At 38.2% G+C, this 15,241-nt stretch overlaps 1 protein-coding gene across 9 annotated transcripts in view; it reads left to right on the top strand.

The window, feature by feature from the left end:
- The first annotated feature begins 13 nt into the window (after nt 1-13).
- Nucleotides 14-15,241, top strand: part of CSPP1 (centrosome and spindle pole associated protein 1) — a 99,127-nt gene continuing 83,899 nt past the window's right edge. For 6 of the 9 annotated variants that reach the window (XR_006788168.1, XM_045861130.1, XM_045861137.1 and 3 more), the window contains exons 1-4: nt 14-138; nt 1,741-2,135; nt 11,561-11,669; nt 13,691-13,790. Coding sequence is in view for 8 of the 9 variants with exons in the window: in XM_045861130.1 (XP_045717086.1) it covers nt 11,571-11,669; nt 13,691-13,790 (199 nt within the window). In the remaining variant the exon portion in view is untranslated. Of the gene's footprint in view, nt 139-1,740; nt 2,142-2,195; nt 3,869-8,788; nt 8,889-11,560; nt 11,670-13,690; nt 13,791-15,241 lie in introns of those variants that run through there. The other 3 variants (XM_045861131.1, XM_045861132.1, XM_045861134.1) reach the window with 3 other exon arrangements.

Genomic DNA, 15,241 nt, shown 5'->3' on the forward strand with positions numbered 1-15,241 from the left:
ATATTAAAGTGGGTAGATCTTTAAGCTGTAGTACGGGGAAGGGGGGGGGGAACTCTTTTTATGAGGTTTTAGGTACCTTATATGAATTAAGTTTACTGAAAGATTAAAAAATTGGAATGTATGCGGAAAAGCTGACATGTAAGTAGTCCTGGATGCTGGCTGAAAGATAAACGTGGGATCTTAATTGACTTGCTGAAGAACCGATGCTCAAGCTTAGAATCCCACGGGCTCGTGTTGGTTTGGCTCCACGCGTTCTCCAGCTATCCGGCAAGGCCAGAAAACATGTTTATGATTTACTAGTGTTCCGAAAAAGTTCAGTGTCCAGTCCCTATGATATTTTAAAGTTTAATATTCAGCATTGCTCCGGGAAATTACCCCTGTCCTCGAGACCGAATTAATCTCAATAGCCTGTTTTCTTCCAACAGTTAATGTTAGGTATCAGGAATTTGCGGCCGAGAGGGAGAGGTGGGGCAGTCAGGGTGGTCGATTGCGGCTGAACTGCTGACTTTATCATAGTCTAGCAGAAGAAACAGCAAGAAGCTAGGAGCCGCAAGAGAAATTCCTCGTTTAAAGCATGCGCACTGACAGCCTTTGCCAGGACCCCAGATAACCTATACTTACATAATAACTAACCTGAATTTACATTGCTGTTTCCTCGCTCCGCACCCCAGGACCCATCAATCAAGTTAGGGACTGCACCCCCGGAAAGCATACAACACTTGGCTGGCGCTCACTGTTTTACATTTAAGTCTCCAGACCTGAGAGGCAAGGGTCCCCGCTTTGCTATCATCGGCAGCGCCCCTTCTCTCCCTTGAGAACGTAAATAAAACTTTTACTCGTCTATTTCGTTTCGCTGATCTGCAATCCATTACTGTGTCGGCGGGAAGAACAGAGCTCCAGTAACATTAATATGGTGTTTACTTATTTTGTTTTTGCTTGTTTTACGTATTCTTTCTTTGCTTCCTCTCTCCCGCTCCGCACTAGATTCTAAGTTCTAAATCACAGTTTTAGGGATAAAACATGGAACACAAACCTGGTCTTATTCCTTGTTTTAAACACCGAGATGTTTAATATATAACATCTCGGGGCAGGGGGCAGGGGCGGAAGAAAGGGGGAAACAAGGAGGCGGGAGAATAGCACCTCTCTGGCTATATCTTTTCTAAGTTACCCTTGAAATTTTGCATACATTGGCTAGCACTAAAAGGCACCCCCCCAACTTTTCTACCTGGGAACTCCTATTAATCTTTAAAAAGATAACTCAGATCTTTACTATATCTTTCTTCCTCCTGTCTCCATAATCATTCCTTCCAAAGTGTCTGTAAGTGCTTCTATAACTTATATTGCATTGTAATGTTTACTTCGAAGTTTTTTTTCCTACTGTAAGTTTTAGAGTGCAGGGTTTTCCACTAATATGGTGTGTGCAGCATACAGTTAAAATAAAAACATTAGAATGATCAAATTCTCACCGGGGTTTTGATAGACTTGGAAAAGAAAATGTCTTTAAAACTCTCTTACAAAGTGGTTTAGGATAAAGGATTCTTAGTTCTACTTTTCATGGAAACTAGGACTCTCTTCTAGTGGTAGCACTCAATATAGGGGTGAATTGGATATGTTGAAATTGGTAATAAAAGCCCAGAACAAAACGTTGACCAGACTCCTGCGAGAAGAGTAATTAATGCCCTGAAGAGGTATGCCAACAGTTTTTCTGACAGTGCCAACACTCTCCTTTTTTCTTTCCAGGCCGTGACCTGTTCCCAGGCCAGCTAGGACTTGCAGGGATTGAACGGACTGGAATCAATTTAGCCTGGGAAATGGCTCCCGCGGGGTAACAGCCCGCAGTTGTTAGGTGGAGCAGGTGAACCCGGCGGTTGAGTACCCAGCCTGGGTGTGGAACAGCTCCGTGAACCGCTAGGCGGCTGTGTGGCCTCCGGGCCGGCAGGGGTCGCCTCCTGCCGCACGGCCTTCCTCCGAGTTCCTCCGAGTGGGGAGGTGCCGCGCTTGGCAGTTGAAAGGCGGGCGGAGGGCTCGGCCTAAGAGGCGGAGCCCGAGACCGGTGGTCACCGCCACCTCCTCGGACTGCGAAGAACCTCGCTAGAGGGCTGTCCGTCTCCCAGGACGCGATCCAGCACACCGGAGTAAGGGTTAGCCGACCTTGTGCCGGGAACGGGCCTGGCGCGGTTTGGCGGGAGGGGATGTCCCGGGACAGGGGTTCGCGGGGGGCCGAGGTCTCGCGGCTGCCAGGTTGGCGGCGGTGTCGGGTTTATGAGGGTTGGTGGGCCGGATTCCCTGCTAGGGGTAGTTCTCGAGGCCGCCAGGCTAGGAGAGGTGGTCGAGTTATGGGTTCAGGGTCTCGCAGCAGGGCCGGGGCCGGTGCTTGGCTGCCGGGCTTGGGGTTCCCTGAAGGTGGGGGTCTCGCCAGGGGCGGTGCCCTGGTTCTGTGGTCTGATCACGCCCGGCCACAGCAAGCGCCGCAGTCCGCGATGCCGTAGAGACCCGGTTGCCTGACAACGCGTTGACGCTTCACTGTGAGCACGCCACCCACAGCCCGCAGAGTAGTTTTGCTCCGCTCCCGGTCTCTGTCCTTGTGCACCAGCTGGGTCTCCGCTGTTCCGCTAAGTCTGCCTAAGCACTTTCCCTCTTCCCCGGTGCTGGTTAAATGTTAACGTTACTGAGTATTTGTGCACCCGGCACTGTTGCCAGCGTTTTGCTTTGCTAGTACAATTTATTTGATCACCGCCTTGTGAGGTCGGTGCTATTTTGGTCCTGGATCCATCTGACTCCTTGAGTTTGAACCTGTTACAGCTGCTTTGATTCTAACTTTGTTATCTGGGATTTGAATCCACTTATTAATGATAGCCATGGGACTCATCTTTCGACAGAGGCTGGCTCTCAAAATTTTAGGGTTAAAAAGTTTAGCTGGGATTTTTGAGAAGGCTAAATTGTAAAACAAACCATCACCTAGTTTACAAACAGCTCTGAAAATGCAAGAGCCTAATAGCAACCATCATGAATTTGTAAAAAGACAATTATCCTCAGAGGTCCTATTTTAAATGAAACAATGGCTTTTCATGTTGATAAGCTAAAAGGAATCCCATGGAAATCAGTGACATGCTGATTTCCGCCCTGCATTATTCTTTTCCCTAGGAGGACAGTGATTTTCTGTTGGTTAAATATCTGCTGAAATGCAACCCAGGGATGAAATTTTGGGTCTCCTGCAGTACAGGTGACCTTCTGGAAGGGAGCGGGTGCTTTTAGATGGGATGAATTGAAACGGGAGCCTTCCAGTACAGATTTTCTCAAGTGAAGTTTTCAGACAAATGTGTTTTAACTGTAACAAACTTCGGACAGACTATGGGTTACTTTTTTTTTTTTTAATCCTGAACCGAGGATAGGTTTTATTGATTTTAGGGAGGGAGGAAGGCAAGGAGAGAAACATCAATTCCAGGGATGGATCCCACCAGTTAGGTATGTGCCCAGACTGGGGATTTGAACCTGAAACCTTTTGGTGTACCTGCAGATGCTCCAGCCACCCGGCCAGGGCTTGGGTTACCTTTTTAACATCATTCTGACTGCTTTCCTGAGTGGGAGACAAAGGTGTTTGAGCAAATGTTTTGGCAATTTTGCATTACCTAAAGGCTGGCTAATTTATGCTAATGTCCTAGGTCATCATTAATGATGTATTAACAGCTGCTAACAGACTTAATAGTGCTTTTATATACAGGTATACCTTGGAGATAATTGTGGGTTCAGTTCCAGACCACCACAACAAAGCTAGTCCTAATCTTTTTGCAGGTGGTGGGTCTTGCCTTCGATTTGTAAAGAATGCAACATCTGTGAAGTTCAATAAAGTGAAGCACTATACAATGAGGTGTGCCTGTGTTCACTTTCTCTGTATCCCAATTCTTAACTGCCCTCTGCCCCCAGCAACAGGGTGTTTACTTAGCAGCATTTAGGGGGATTTGTCGAAATTTGGGTCTGCCCATGGAAGCAAGTTGCTCATCTGTCAGGAGAAAAAGATTGAGCATCTTTCATCTGATGGAAAGATATCAGGATTGGTGGGGGAAATGAGAAACATTGTCTTGATTCACCTCATCCCTCCATCTCTTCTGGGGCTCTTTCACAGATTCCTCCTGGCACCCTACATCCATATGTTACCACTCCCTGATATTCTGTCCCAAATTGGAGAGTAAGGCTCATACTGTATTAGTGATTGAACTGTGTTTCAGTTCATTTCCTAGCACCAGAACCTTAAAGCCCTCCTTTAGGAGGGGCATTATGTATTTTCTATTCCTCATACTTACTTAATGGGGAGGAAATTTGCACTTTACTCAAGGAGGGAAAAGGATGGGAGCAACATTTTTCCTTTTTGTGAGTGATGAAAGTAGGAGAAGGAATCGGGCATGCTCAATTATTTCTGGGTCCTCCGTTTTTCAGATTTGCGTAAACTTAGCAGAGTGAATATTTCTGGCTTGCTTATATTTCTATCTATGATAAGTGTAAAGGGCCTAAGTTTAAGATTTAAAGATGTTAATTTGCATTATGATAAACAGCTGTCAGTTATTGGTGATTTATATCCCTGTGTACTTTGGAGGCTTTTAAAATATAAAGATGAGTAATGATGCATACAAAGACTATGAAAATATAACAAGAATTAATAGAACTGGTGATTTAATAATTTCTGAGTGTCAGGTGTGCCGTATATTTTATATGCATCATTTTGGTTTTTTTCTTTATAACCACGCTGGAGTAGATATTTCCATTTTACAGAAGAGGAAACTGAGGGATACAGAGGCTGAGGAATATTTTTGAGGTCAGTTACATAAAATCAGTGATTGAATTGGGTTTCAAATCCAAGTCTTTCAGTTAAATGATTTTCCTGAAAACTATTTGTCTTCTACATACTGTGTACATTGCTACTGGGGAAAAAATCTGGTAATGTCCTGAAAAAATTGTAATTTTACATTGTAGAGTAAAGGAAGATAAAGAATCCTATTTAGGTTTGTTTGAATTGATCTTTCTTATAACAATCTTTAAATTATGAATATTCTTACTCTATTTTGTACTTAGACTGTACTCATTAATTCAGTCTCTTTAAATCACTAAGTCTTGAATCATTTTTTAGTTGAAGTTGTTTTATGTAAGTTGCCACATGCTTTAGGAGTAAGAAAGAGAAAGTAGTTATAACTGTTAGAAGCTGACTGCATAATCACCAAGGCCTTGGTGTTGCTAGGAGCTGGCCTGACAATACTGCTTAGGCTTGGTGTTTTTCTGCTGAAGATAAACAGTTGCATAGAACATCAACATTAGGCCAAGGCTGCTTTGTGTCCCTGATGGGTCAAGACAAAAACAATACCACTTCAAAATCACATCCAAACACAGACAAAACATGAATGTTGTCCAAGCCTCAAAATGCCAGATATCCCCTCTCCCACTTAGTATGAGTGACTGCTGCCTCCACCAGTTACAGCTTTAGCCTCACCCTGTAGATAATGATTTTGCCAGGTTGTTCAGTCACAGAATTACCCTCACTTCCTGACAGCATTAAATCCAGAGCAAAGCTTCACTTCCTAAAACCCTCCTCCAAATCACCTAACACAATCCCAAATCCTGTAAGTCTTTTCTAACACCCTCTTACTAAAATATTCCCGTTCCCCATGGTGGGCATCAAGGATACATGTCTTGATGCAATGAGGAATAGGCCCAACTCATTTAACTACAGTAGTGTTCCTGTGTTCTTTATGTGAAGAGCATTGCCAGGAGAAAGCTTATTAGTATCTTTGACTCTTCAGTTTAATAGAGATGTCTCTAATCAGATTAGACAGTAGAACAAAATTAGAAATGATTAAACATAAACTTATATCTGGTAAATCTCATGTGTTAGAGCATGTATTATACTCAACTACCATTGTTTAAACATGTGTTTTATTACTATGGTTAGTATTGTATAAAATCAATTCCAGAATTTATAATTGATATTAAATTATAGTAAAGGGAAATTTAAGTATCTATAAATTCAAGGGAGAGATCTTTCAAAGTCGAGTGAAACAAAGAAACAAACATGTTATATTAATAATTGTTAATTATTTGAAGGCCTTAGGTCAGAATTGAAACAAGTTTGTTACTTTTTTTTAGATTAATGACATTTCTGCCTGAATTAAAGTCCTGTAGCAAAGTAATATGTGTGTGTGTGTATATATATATATATATATATATATATATATAATCCCATGATTATCTTTTATTTCTATCAGACAAAATATTTAGGAAAATTTGGGATTTTTTTTTTTAGCATGAAAACTACTGTTTGCTCTGGAGCTCTTTTGAATATCTACTAGAAAAATCTCTTGTGATAAAGAACAAATTAAAAATGGCTAAATACATTAACTTTTGTTGGCATGGGATATATTTTGCTATAGCCATATTTTAAAAACAGTGTCCTTTTTGGAAGTTAAATAATAGAATGAAGTTTGTATTATGTACTACTTAACTGATACAAGTTTCAACATATTTCTTTTGGGTAAAGATAGCATTTCTGCATTTTTTACAAATTATTATCCCCCAAATATTAAATTCAGTAGATTTTTTTTTTTAACTCTTTTGCTTGTGATATTGCTGGCTGGTTCTTGCTCATATTTTTTATAATGCATGAATTATTTTCACTTGCTTTTCTTTATATCTTTAATTAGTTCTTTGTATTTTTTCTACCTCAATTCTTTTGTCACCTCCTCAACGGAACATTGCCTAGCATTTGGTTCTGGCCCATTGCTTTCCCGCTGTCTGTACTCATTTACCACAGCCTCAGCTATTTTCTTTGAAGTAGTTAATTCTTAAATAAACATATCTAATATCCTGCCTTGAGTTTGAGTCTTGAATTTCTAACTATCAGCTGGACATTCAACTGTCTCCAACTTATCATATCTAAACCAAACTTTTGCAAACCAGCCAGGTTCTTCTGACTTATTTCTGGCCAGGATTCCATCCACATTTAGTTTCTAGGACTTAAAATTTTGGTTAACCAGTGGCTCCTTTCTTGCTATATAACCAGTTAGTCCCTGAGTTTTGTGAGTTTTTAGAAAATGTCTTTTTTTAAAAAAAGTTATAGGTTTAATGAGGAAAGGATAGCCTTTTCAAAAAAGGCACTGCAATAATTTTATGTCCATATGCAAAAAAAAAAAAACCCCAAACAAAACAGAACCTTGGTAGCCCTTACCTTACACCATTTGCAAAAATTAACTCAGAATAGATCATAGACTTAGGTGTAAGAAAGAAAACTATAAAACTTCTGAAACAGGGCATAGGAGGAAATATTTATGATCTTGGGCTAGGCAAGAATTTCTTACATATGACACACAAGCAAACAGTAGGTTAAAAGTTGATGAAATATGGATAAATTAGACTTCAAAAATTAAAAACTTTTGCTCTTAAGAACATCACGCAAATATTTATAGCAGCTTTATTTATAATGGCCCCCAAATTAGAAGGAACCAAGATGTCCTTCAGTAGGTGAAAGAATGATTCAGCATCAAAAAAATGAGTGAACAAACCATGAAAAGACTACAAGAGGCCTAAGTAGTGCATACTGGTCAGGGAAAGAAGTCAATACTGTATGCTAACAACTATATGACATTCTGGAAAAGACGAAACTATGGAGAGAGTAGAAAGATCAGTTGTGGGGAGGGAGGGATGAAAAAGTGGAGCCCAGAGGACATTTAGGATTCTACAATGGTGGGTACATGTCATTATGCATACAAAGTCTGTCTGAAAAAAGTTCAGCCATTGTTAATATAACAAGAATGGTTTGCATGACATTGATGCATTGATGTAACCTGGCAACCAAGGAGAATGGACTGGAACGCGCATGTGTGAACAATGATGACCACTGTACTAGTCAGCGAGGGCGGTAGGTGCCCTTGAGTGAACATGTATACTGTGTGGCTGTCACATTCAAAATGACTGTGCGAGTAGAACAGTGAATCTGCATCAAATTTTGCATTAAGCTTGAACATTCCTACGTGGAAACTATTTGGATGATTCAGAAGACTGAGGCTATGGGCAACTGGTGATTGGCAGCCTCATCACAACAGTGTGTCCACTCATGCATTACACCTGGTGCAGAGTTATTTGGCAAAACATCAGATCACCCAGGTGACACAGCCCCACTGTAGCCCAGATTTGGCACCCTGGAACTTATGGATTTTTCCAAAACTAAAATCACCTTTGAAAGAGAAGAGATTTCAGACTGTTGACAAGATTCAAGAAAATACGACAGTACAGCTAATGATGATAAGGAGACCTCTGTGAGGTCCCAAGGTGCCTACTTTGAAGGGGACTGAGACATCATTGTCCTATGTACAATGTTTCTTGTCTCTTATATTTTCTTTAATAAATATCTCTATTTTTCATAGTATATGGCTGGATAATTTCTGGACAGACCTTGTATGTCCAAACCCAAGGAGTATACAATACCAAGAATGGATTCTAATGTGTCAATGTGGGTTCATTGATTGTAAACAAATGTACCACTGTGGTGGGAGATGTTGATAATGGGGGATGCTATGCTTAAGTAGGGCAGGGCATATGAGGTAAACGTGTACCTTCTCACTTTTGCTCTGAATATAAAACTGCTCTAAACAATAAAGCCTTGAAGAAGAAGACATGATTAAGAAAACTTAAAAATAAACCATAGACCAGGAGAAAATACCTATAAAGCATACTTGATAAAGGACTTAAGTATACATAAAAAAATCTTAAAGCTCAATAGTAAAAAACAATTTAATTTTTTAAATAGGTAGAATATTTGAAGACATTTTGCCGGTGGTTATATATGGATGTACAGATGGCAAATAAGCACATGAAAAGTTGCTCAACGTCATAGTTGTTAGAAAAATGTAAGTTAAAACCCCAATGAGATATTGTGGTCTTGCACACCTAATATAATGACTAATATAAAAAAGACTGAAAATACCCAAGCATTGGTGAAGAGGTGTAGAAATTGCAACTCTCATTCAAGAGAGATTTTTTATTATCAATTTTTAATCAGTTGTGCTTTTTGTGAAATATGTAAGAAATTTTTGCCTAGCCCAAGGTCACAAATATTTTTTCTATGTTTTAGTTTAGAAGTTTTATAGTTTTTCTCTTATATATGTAAGTCTGTTTTGAGTTAATTTTTGCAACAGTGCTGGTTGGAATGTAAATGATACAGCCACTTTACACTTTCAGGAACCGTTTACAGTTCCTAAAAATGTGAAAGTCAGAGTTACAGAGGACTCAGTTGTTTCTCTCCTAGGTTTGTATTAAAGAGAACTAACATATGTCCACACAAATACCTGTACATGAATGTTCGTAGCAGAATTATTCTTAATAGCCAAAAAATGGAAATAACCCAAATGTCCAGGAGTGGGTGAATGAACAAAATGTGGTATTTTCGTACAATGGAAAGTACCTAATAATAAAAAAATAACTATTTATTAACAGATGCACCTGCAAGGATGAATCTCAAAAACATTATGGTAGGCCCTGGCTGAGTAACTCAGTTGGTTGGAATGTCATCCTGATATGCCAAGGTTGTGGGTTTGATCCCTGGTCAGGGCACATGCAAGAATCAACCAATGAACAACTAATTGATGTTTCTCTCTTTCTCTCTCTGTCTCCCTCTCTCATCTCCCTCTTTCTAAAATCAAGAAATAAAAATTTAAAAAAGAATATTACGGTTAAGTGAAAAACACCAAACACAAAAGATTACATATTGTATGATTTATATGAAATTTCTAGATTTGACAAAACTATAGAAACAGAAAACAGATTGACAGTTGCCTGAGTTGGGGTTGAGAGTGAGGATCAACTGCAAAAAGGCATGAGAAAATTTTGGGGCTGATGGAAGCATTACAAAGAGTGTTTGTGGTGATGTGCATAACACGATGAATTTACTAGCAACTTACAGAGTTGTTCACTCTAATGGGTGAATTTTATGGTATATAAGTTTCTTCAATAAAACAACCACTTATGAATTTAAAAACAATTCCAGGGCTTAATGAAAAAAAAATGAATTTATGGGTCTATACTGATAATAAGCCAATAAATAAATGCAGATGAAGGAAGGGCTGTTAGAATAAAATAAAAGGCCAGTGGGTAAATAAGTGCAAGGAGTGGTGGAATTGGAAAATCAGCATTTTGCAGCCATTTAGAATTAGAGATTTAATCAAGAACCATCAATTGATGTTAAATCTTAGACATTTTGATTAGGAGCAGGATATTTTCATGGTCTGGAAGTATCTCCCTTAGATTGCTCATAGTTACAAGAAAAAGGTAGTACAGAAATCAAACATCTAGACCAGGTGATCAAAAATAACCACTAATAAAGGACACATGGACATCGTGTATCACTAATTTTATTGACACTTTGAGAACACATCACCATCTAAGAAGTATTTTTCCTGAGGATGCATAACTTGAAGTTAACCATGAAGAAACATCAGGCAAACCTCAAAGGAGGATTGTTGGGTAGGCTGTATTAAAAAATATCAATGTTATAAAAGACAAAGGAAAGTATGGAAATGTTTCAAATTAAAGAAGGCTAAAGAGACATAAGAATGAAATGCAATACCTAACTTTGAATGGATCCTGAGCTGGAGAGAGAAAAATATGTTGTAAAGGACACTATTAGGTTAGATGACAACATTGGAACATGAGCAGTAGATTAAAAAAAATTAGTGTTACTGAAGTTGATAATTGCATTGAGATTATATAAGAGAATAACCTAATTCTTAAAATAATTTTTTATCCTTACCTGAGAATATGCATATTGATTTTAGAGAGAGAAGAAAGGGGTGGGGGGAGTAGAATGAGAGAGAGAGAAAAATTGATTGGTTGCTTCCTATATGCACCCAGACTGGGATTGAATTTGCAACCTAGGTATGTGCCCTGACTGGGGATTGAACCCACAACATTCTGGTGCATGGGATGATGCCCCAACCAATTGAACCACCTGGCCAGGGTGAGAATAACCTAATTCTTAACATATTTTGAAACATTTAGGGATAAAGGGCCATTATATATATAGTTTACCCTCTGACTAATTTTAGAAAAAAATTAAGTGTGCAAAGAGAGAACTTGTGTGAACGCCACAAGAAAGAAGTAATGCAAACTCTTAACAATAGATAAAAAGTATACAGTTGTTCTTTGTGCCATTCTTATTGTAGCAACTTTTATGCAAGTTCAAAATTACCTCCAAATAGTTAAAAAAAACTTTTTAAAGTGTTTTGACTTAAGGTTCAGAGGGTTTTTTTGGGGGGGGGGGAATGTATATGTGGTGGGGGTGGTAGTGGTGGCTGTTTTTTTTTTATTTATATTCAGATATTTTAAAGTATATTGTAGGTGTTTTGGGGGAGTTGTGAGAGAAGGCAGGAATATTTTGGTCAGGCTTGCTTGAAGTTCTCAATTTGATAAGTGAGATTGAATACCAAATGTAGGCTAAGCCTGTATGTTAATAATTAGCTCCCAAATACTCCAATAGTTGTAGCTATGCTCATTGCAGTGGTTTTTTTTTGTTGTTGTTTTTAAGTATCTGAAAAATGGCTGATAATTTGGATAAATTTATTGAAGAGTGCAAAGCCAAACTGGCGAAAGACAAAGCAGAATTGGAAAGCGATCCACCTTACATGGAAATGAAGGTAAGGTTAAGCATTTTCTTCCAACCTGTTTCATTAAAAATTGGTTTTGAAGGTTAACCCTGTGTAAATGCAAGCATCCTCTTCTCTGAGTTGACTCTTCACTTTCACACTGTAGTGTGACTGTGCTGATTCTGGACAAGGTTTCAGTGATTTAAATGCAGTGTTTTGTTTGTGGTGTTTTATATCTCACAGTTTCTCCTCCCCCTTATTAGAGTTTTAGTTAATTCTGTATGTGCTTCATAAAATGATTAAGAGACTACTGCTAGTACAGGGTACTTTCAGAATAGAAGCAGAGTAGATATAAAAGCAACTTTTCATTCTATGTGGAAAAGCAGTATTTTAATGAGTCATTGTTTTAACATTTTTTGAAGCCTACAAAAGTGAATTTATTAGGATAGTATGTTGATAGTATTTGTTTTATTGTATGCTTTTCTGAATATAAATTTGTTAAAATGTTTCTGAAAGCAGTTCAGAAAAAGCTTTCTTTTTTTTTTTTAAGATTTTATTTATTTATTTTTAGAGAGGGAAGGGAGGGAGAAAGAGAGAGAGAGAAGCATCAATGTGCGGTTGCTGGGAGTCATGGCCTGCAACCCAGGCATGTACCCTGACTGGGAATCGAACCTGCGACACTTTGGTTCATAGCCGGTGCTCAATCCACTGAGCTATGCCAGCCAGGGCAAAAAAAGCTTTCTTAAACTTTCCTATTTTTGTTGAAAGTGATTCAACAAATTTTGGCAAATAGTTATTAAGACTCTGCTAGGTACTGTGCTAGGCTCGGGCAGCACAGCACTAATCTCGACAGATGTGGCACCTTTTCTCATGGGCTCAGTACATGTAATAAGATAGTGGATGTAGATTAATCTATGCCACATGGTCCATTGTAAGGAGGGTAACCACATGTACTGGTTTGTCCAAGACAGTCGTGGTTTACCTGTTGTCCCAGTGTCTCATCTGGTTTAGCATTTTTCCTGGACAAAGGCATCTTGGTTGAGATGATAAATACTATGGACACCCTAATTATATAGGAACTTACATAGTTAACATTTATTGTGTGCAAAATATGGATGAGGCCAAGGCTTACGGGGTTACTTGGATATTTCACATGAGTCTATGAGATAAGTACTGTTATTATTATCATTTTACAAATGAGTAAACTGTGGCATGAAGAAGTTAAGTAATGTGACTAAAGCAATAGCAGAATGGGGCTTTGATCCCTGGCAACATGAATCCTGTGCTTGTTCTCTTAACTACCATTCTAGGTTGTCTTTCTGCCCAAATACCTTCCACGTACAAAGAATTGTGCAAAAGACTTTACATGTATTCTCATTTAATGATAATATCCCTGTGAAGTAGATGGAATTTTTCTTTATTTTTGGCAGATCAGGAAAGTGAGGCTGAAGGGGGTTAAGTAATTTGTCCAGGTACACACCGTGGTGGATTCAGTGATGTGTCCAGCTTCACAGCCCATGCTCTTAACCACTCTCCAGTACGTAGGACTGGCTTACAGTGTTTAAGTACAGCTTTATTATAATTTCTAATATTAAATAATACACAGATAATAACCTGTAAGTCTTAGTTAAGGTGTCACCTGCTCAGTGAGGCTTTGTAGTATATCCCCCATCATTTTTGGGCCTCTATACCCTGCTCTGTTTTTTTCCATAGTCCCTCCCTACCATTCTACATATTTCATAGAGTGAGTATGTATTATGGTTTTTGTTTGTCTCCACAGTAGTTTGTAAGCTCCATGATGGCACAGATTATTATAATTTTTTTCACTCATGTATTTCCAGTGCCTGGGACAGTGCCTGGCAAGAACTTAAGTGCCTGTTGATAAGTGAATGAGCTAAATATTAGAACATTTATTATAGTATTAAATGCTTTGGTTAATTCCACAGATGTAAATTTCTTCTAGAATATACCATGTAGTTTTGTCAAGTTGTTTAATAAAAGTACTGAGATGAATTTTCTATTTTGTAGGGGTTTTTTTCCTTCTGCTTTTGTAAATATTACATCTCTTGCAGGGAAAGTCATCAGAGAAACTTTCTGAAAACAGTAAAATATTAATCTCCATGGCTAAGGAAAACATTCCACCAAACAGTCAACAGACCAGGGGTTCCTTAGGTATGTCATTACGTGTGCTAAATTGATTTTTAAGATATTCCTAGTAGACTGTTGTGAAAGAGCTTTGTCTTGTCAGAAAAAAAAAGATATTCATGGAGTCTTGGTAACTCTTTCCTTTCTCAAATCTTATATGTGACAGATGGACTACATGTGCAATATAACATACTGAGAACCTTGTAACTTTTAAAATGTTATTGCCTTTATTATGATTTGTAGAAATTATAGCAGTAAGTATAACTAATTAAAAATTTATTGAAGAATCTGAATAGAGTTTGTGTGTGTGCATGAGAGAGAGTGAGTGAGCAAGAGAAAGTATGTTAATTATTGAATAGAAATGGTGGACTTTTATTTATAAATCAAAGAAATATGCTTAATGGATACAAAGTGCTATTTGGTGAAAGACAATTTTAATGATTGATGACTGTATTGGAATTTTAAAGAAGTTAATACTGCAGCCATGCTAATTCTTTGATTATGGTTTGGTATGACAGTATTTGAAAACTGTAAATTACTTGTTCCCTGAGAGGAAAGCTGAGTGTGTTGGGAGGCATCATCATTGCTGCATGGTTTTTTTCCCTTCTTTTTGACACAACAGAGCATCCTTTGTGACTACGTAACTAGAGCTAGGGAACTGGTTACTAGTTATGCTTCCTGCCTCTACATTATCAGACTAAAAGCAAAAATGAGGTACTTAGAATAGTGTGTTCTTCCTTTCTCTCGTTCTTTCCTCATACTTAGACATTCATTCATATATTCATTCACACCTTTATTCAGTGAACATTTCTGGGTACAAGTTGTGTGCCAGGCATTATAAGATTGAATAAAGCATGGACTAGGCTTTAGTGGATTTTATAGTTTCTTTGTGGTACTCCATTCTAAAAGTAAAAATTAAAATGTTCTCTCTTTAAGCTTAAGTTCTGAATCTTTAAAAATAAAGTTTAGATTCCTTTGTGAGGATAAAATGCCTTTCTAAAATGAGTTGACATTCCAGGCATATGGAATGCTTTAGATTTCTTTTTGAAAGAGAGCTGGGAACCTGAGGGAGAGGTATCCTCAGGAATCCTCTGTTCAACATAAGGAATCCCCTTATTCAACAGGATTTAAGGAGGCCAGAAATGTCTATAAAAAGAATTCCAGAGTGTTTATAGTAGAACTTGGAATTTAGCATTGCAGAAAAATCAATAGACATTGGCCTTTTTGTCCCTAAAATATTTCCGTGATGTAATAAAGCAGCGATTTGACACATTCATGCTAAGTGCCCATCATTTAGCTGCACTGTAAAGACTAGGCAAAAAAAAAAAAAAGTGGTGATACCCTTATCAGTTCATATTGCAGTCAATTACTTTATCTATATTGGTTGTAGCTGACTCTCCAAGGAAAATTTTTATTTTGTTTAGAAAAGGTAATTTTTTATACTCTAGTATTACATATTAGGACAAAAAAGGTAGGGG

Source organism: Phyllostomus hastatus, unplaced genomic scaffold (assembly GCF_019186645.2).
Source record: "Phyllostomus hastatus isolate PE091 unplaced genomic scaffold, TTU_PhHast_1.1 phas_scaffold_21, whole genome shotgun sequence".
Classification (NCBI taxonomy): Eukaryota; Metazoa; Chordata; class Mammalia; order Chiroptera; family Phyllostomidae; genus Phyllostomus; species Phyllostomus hastatus.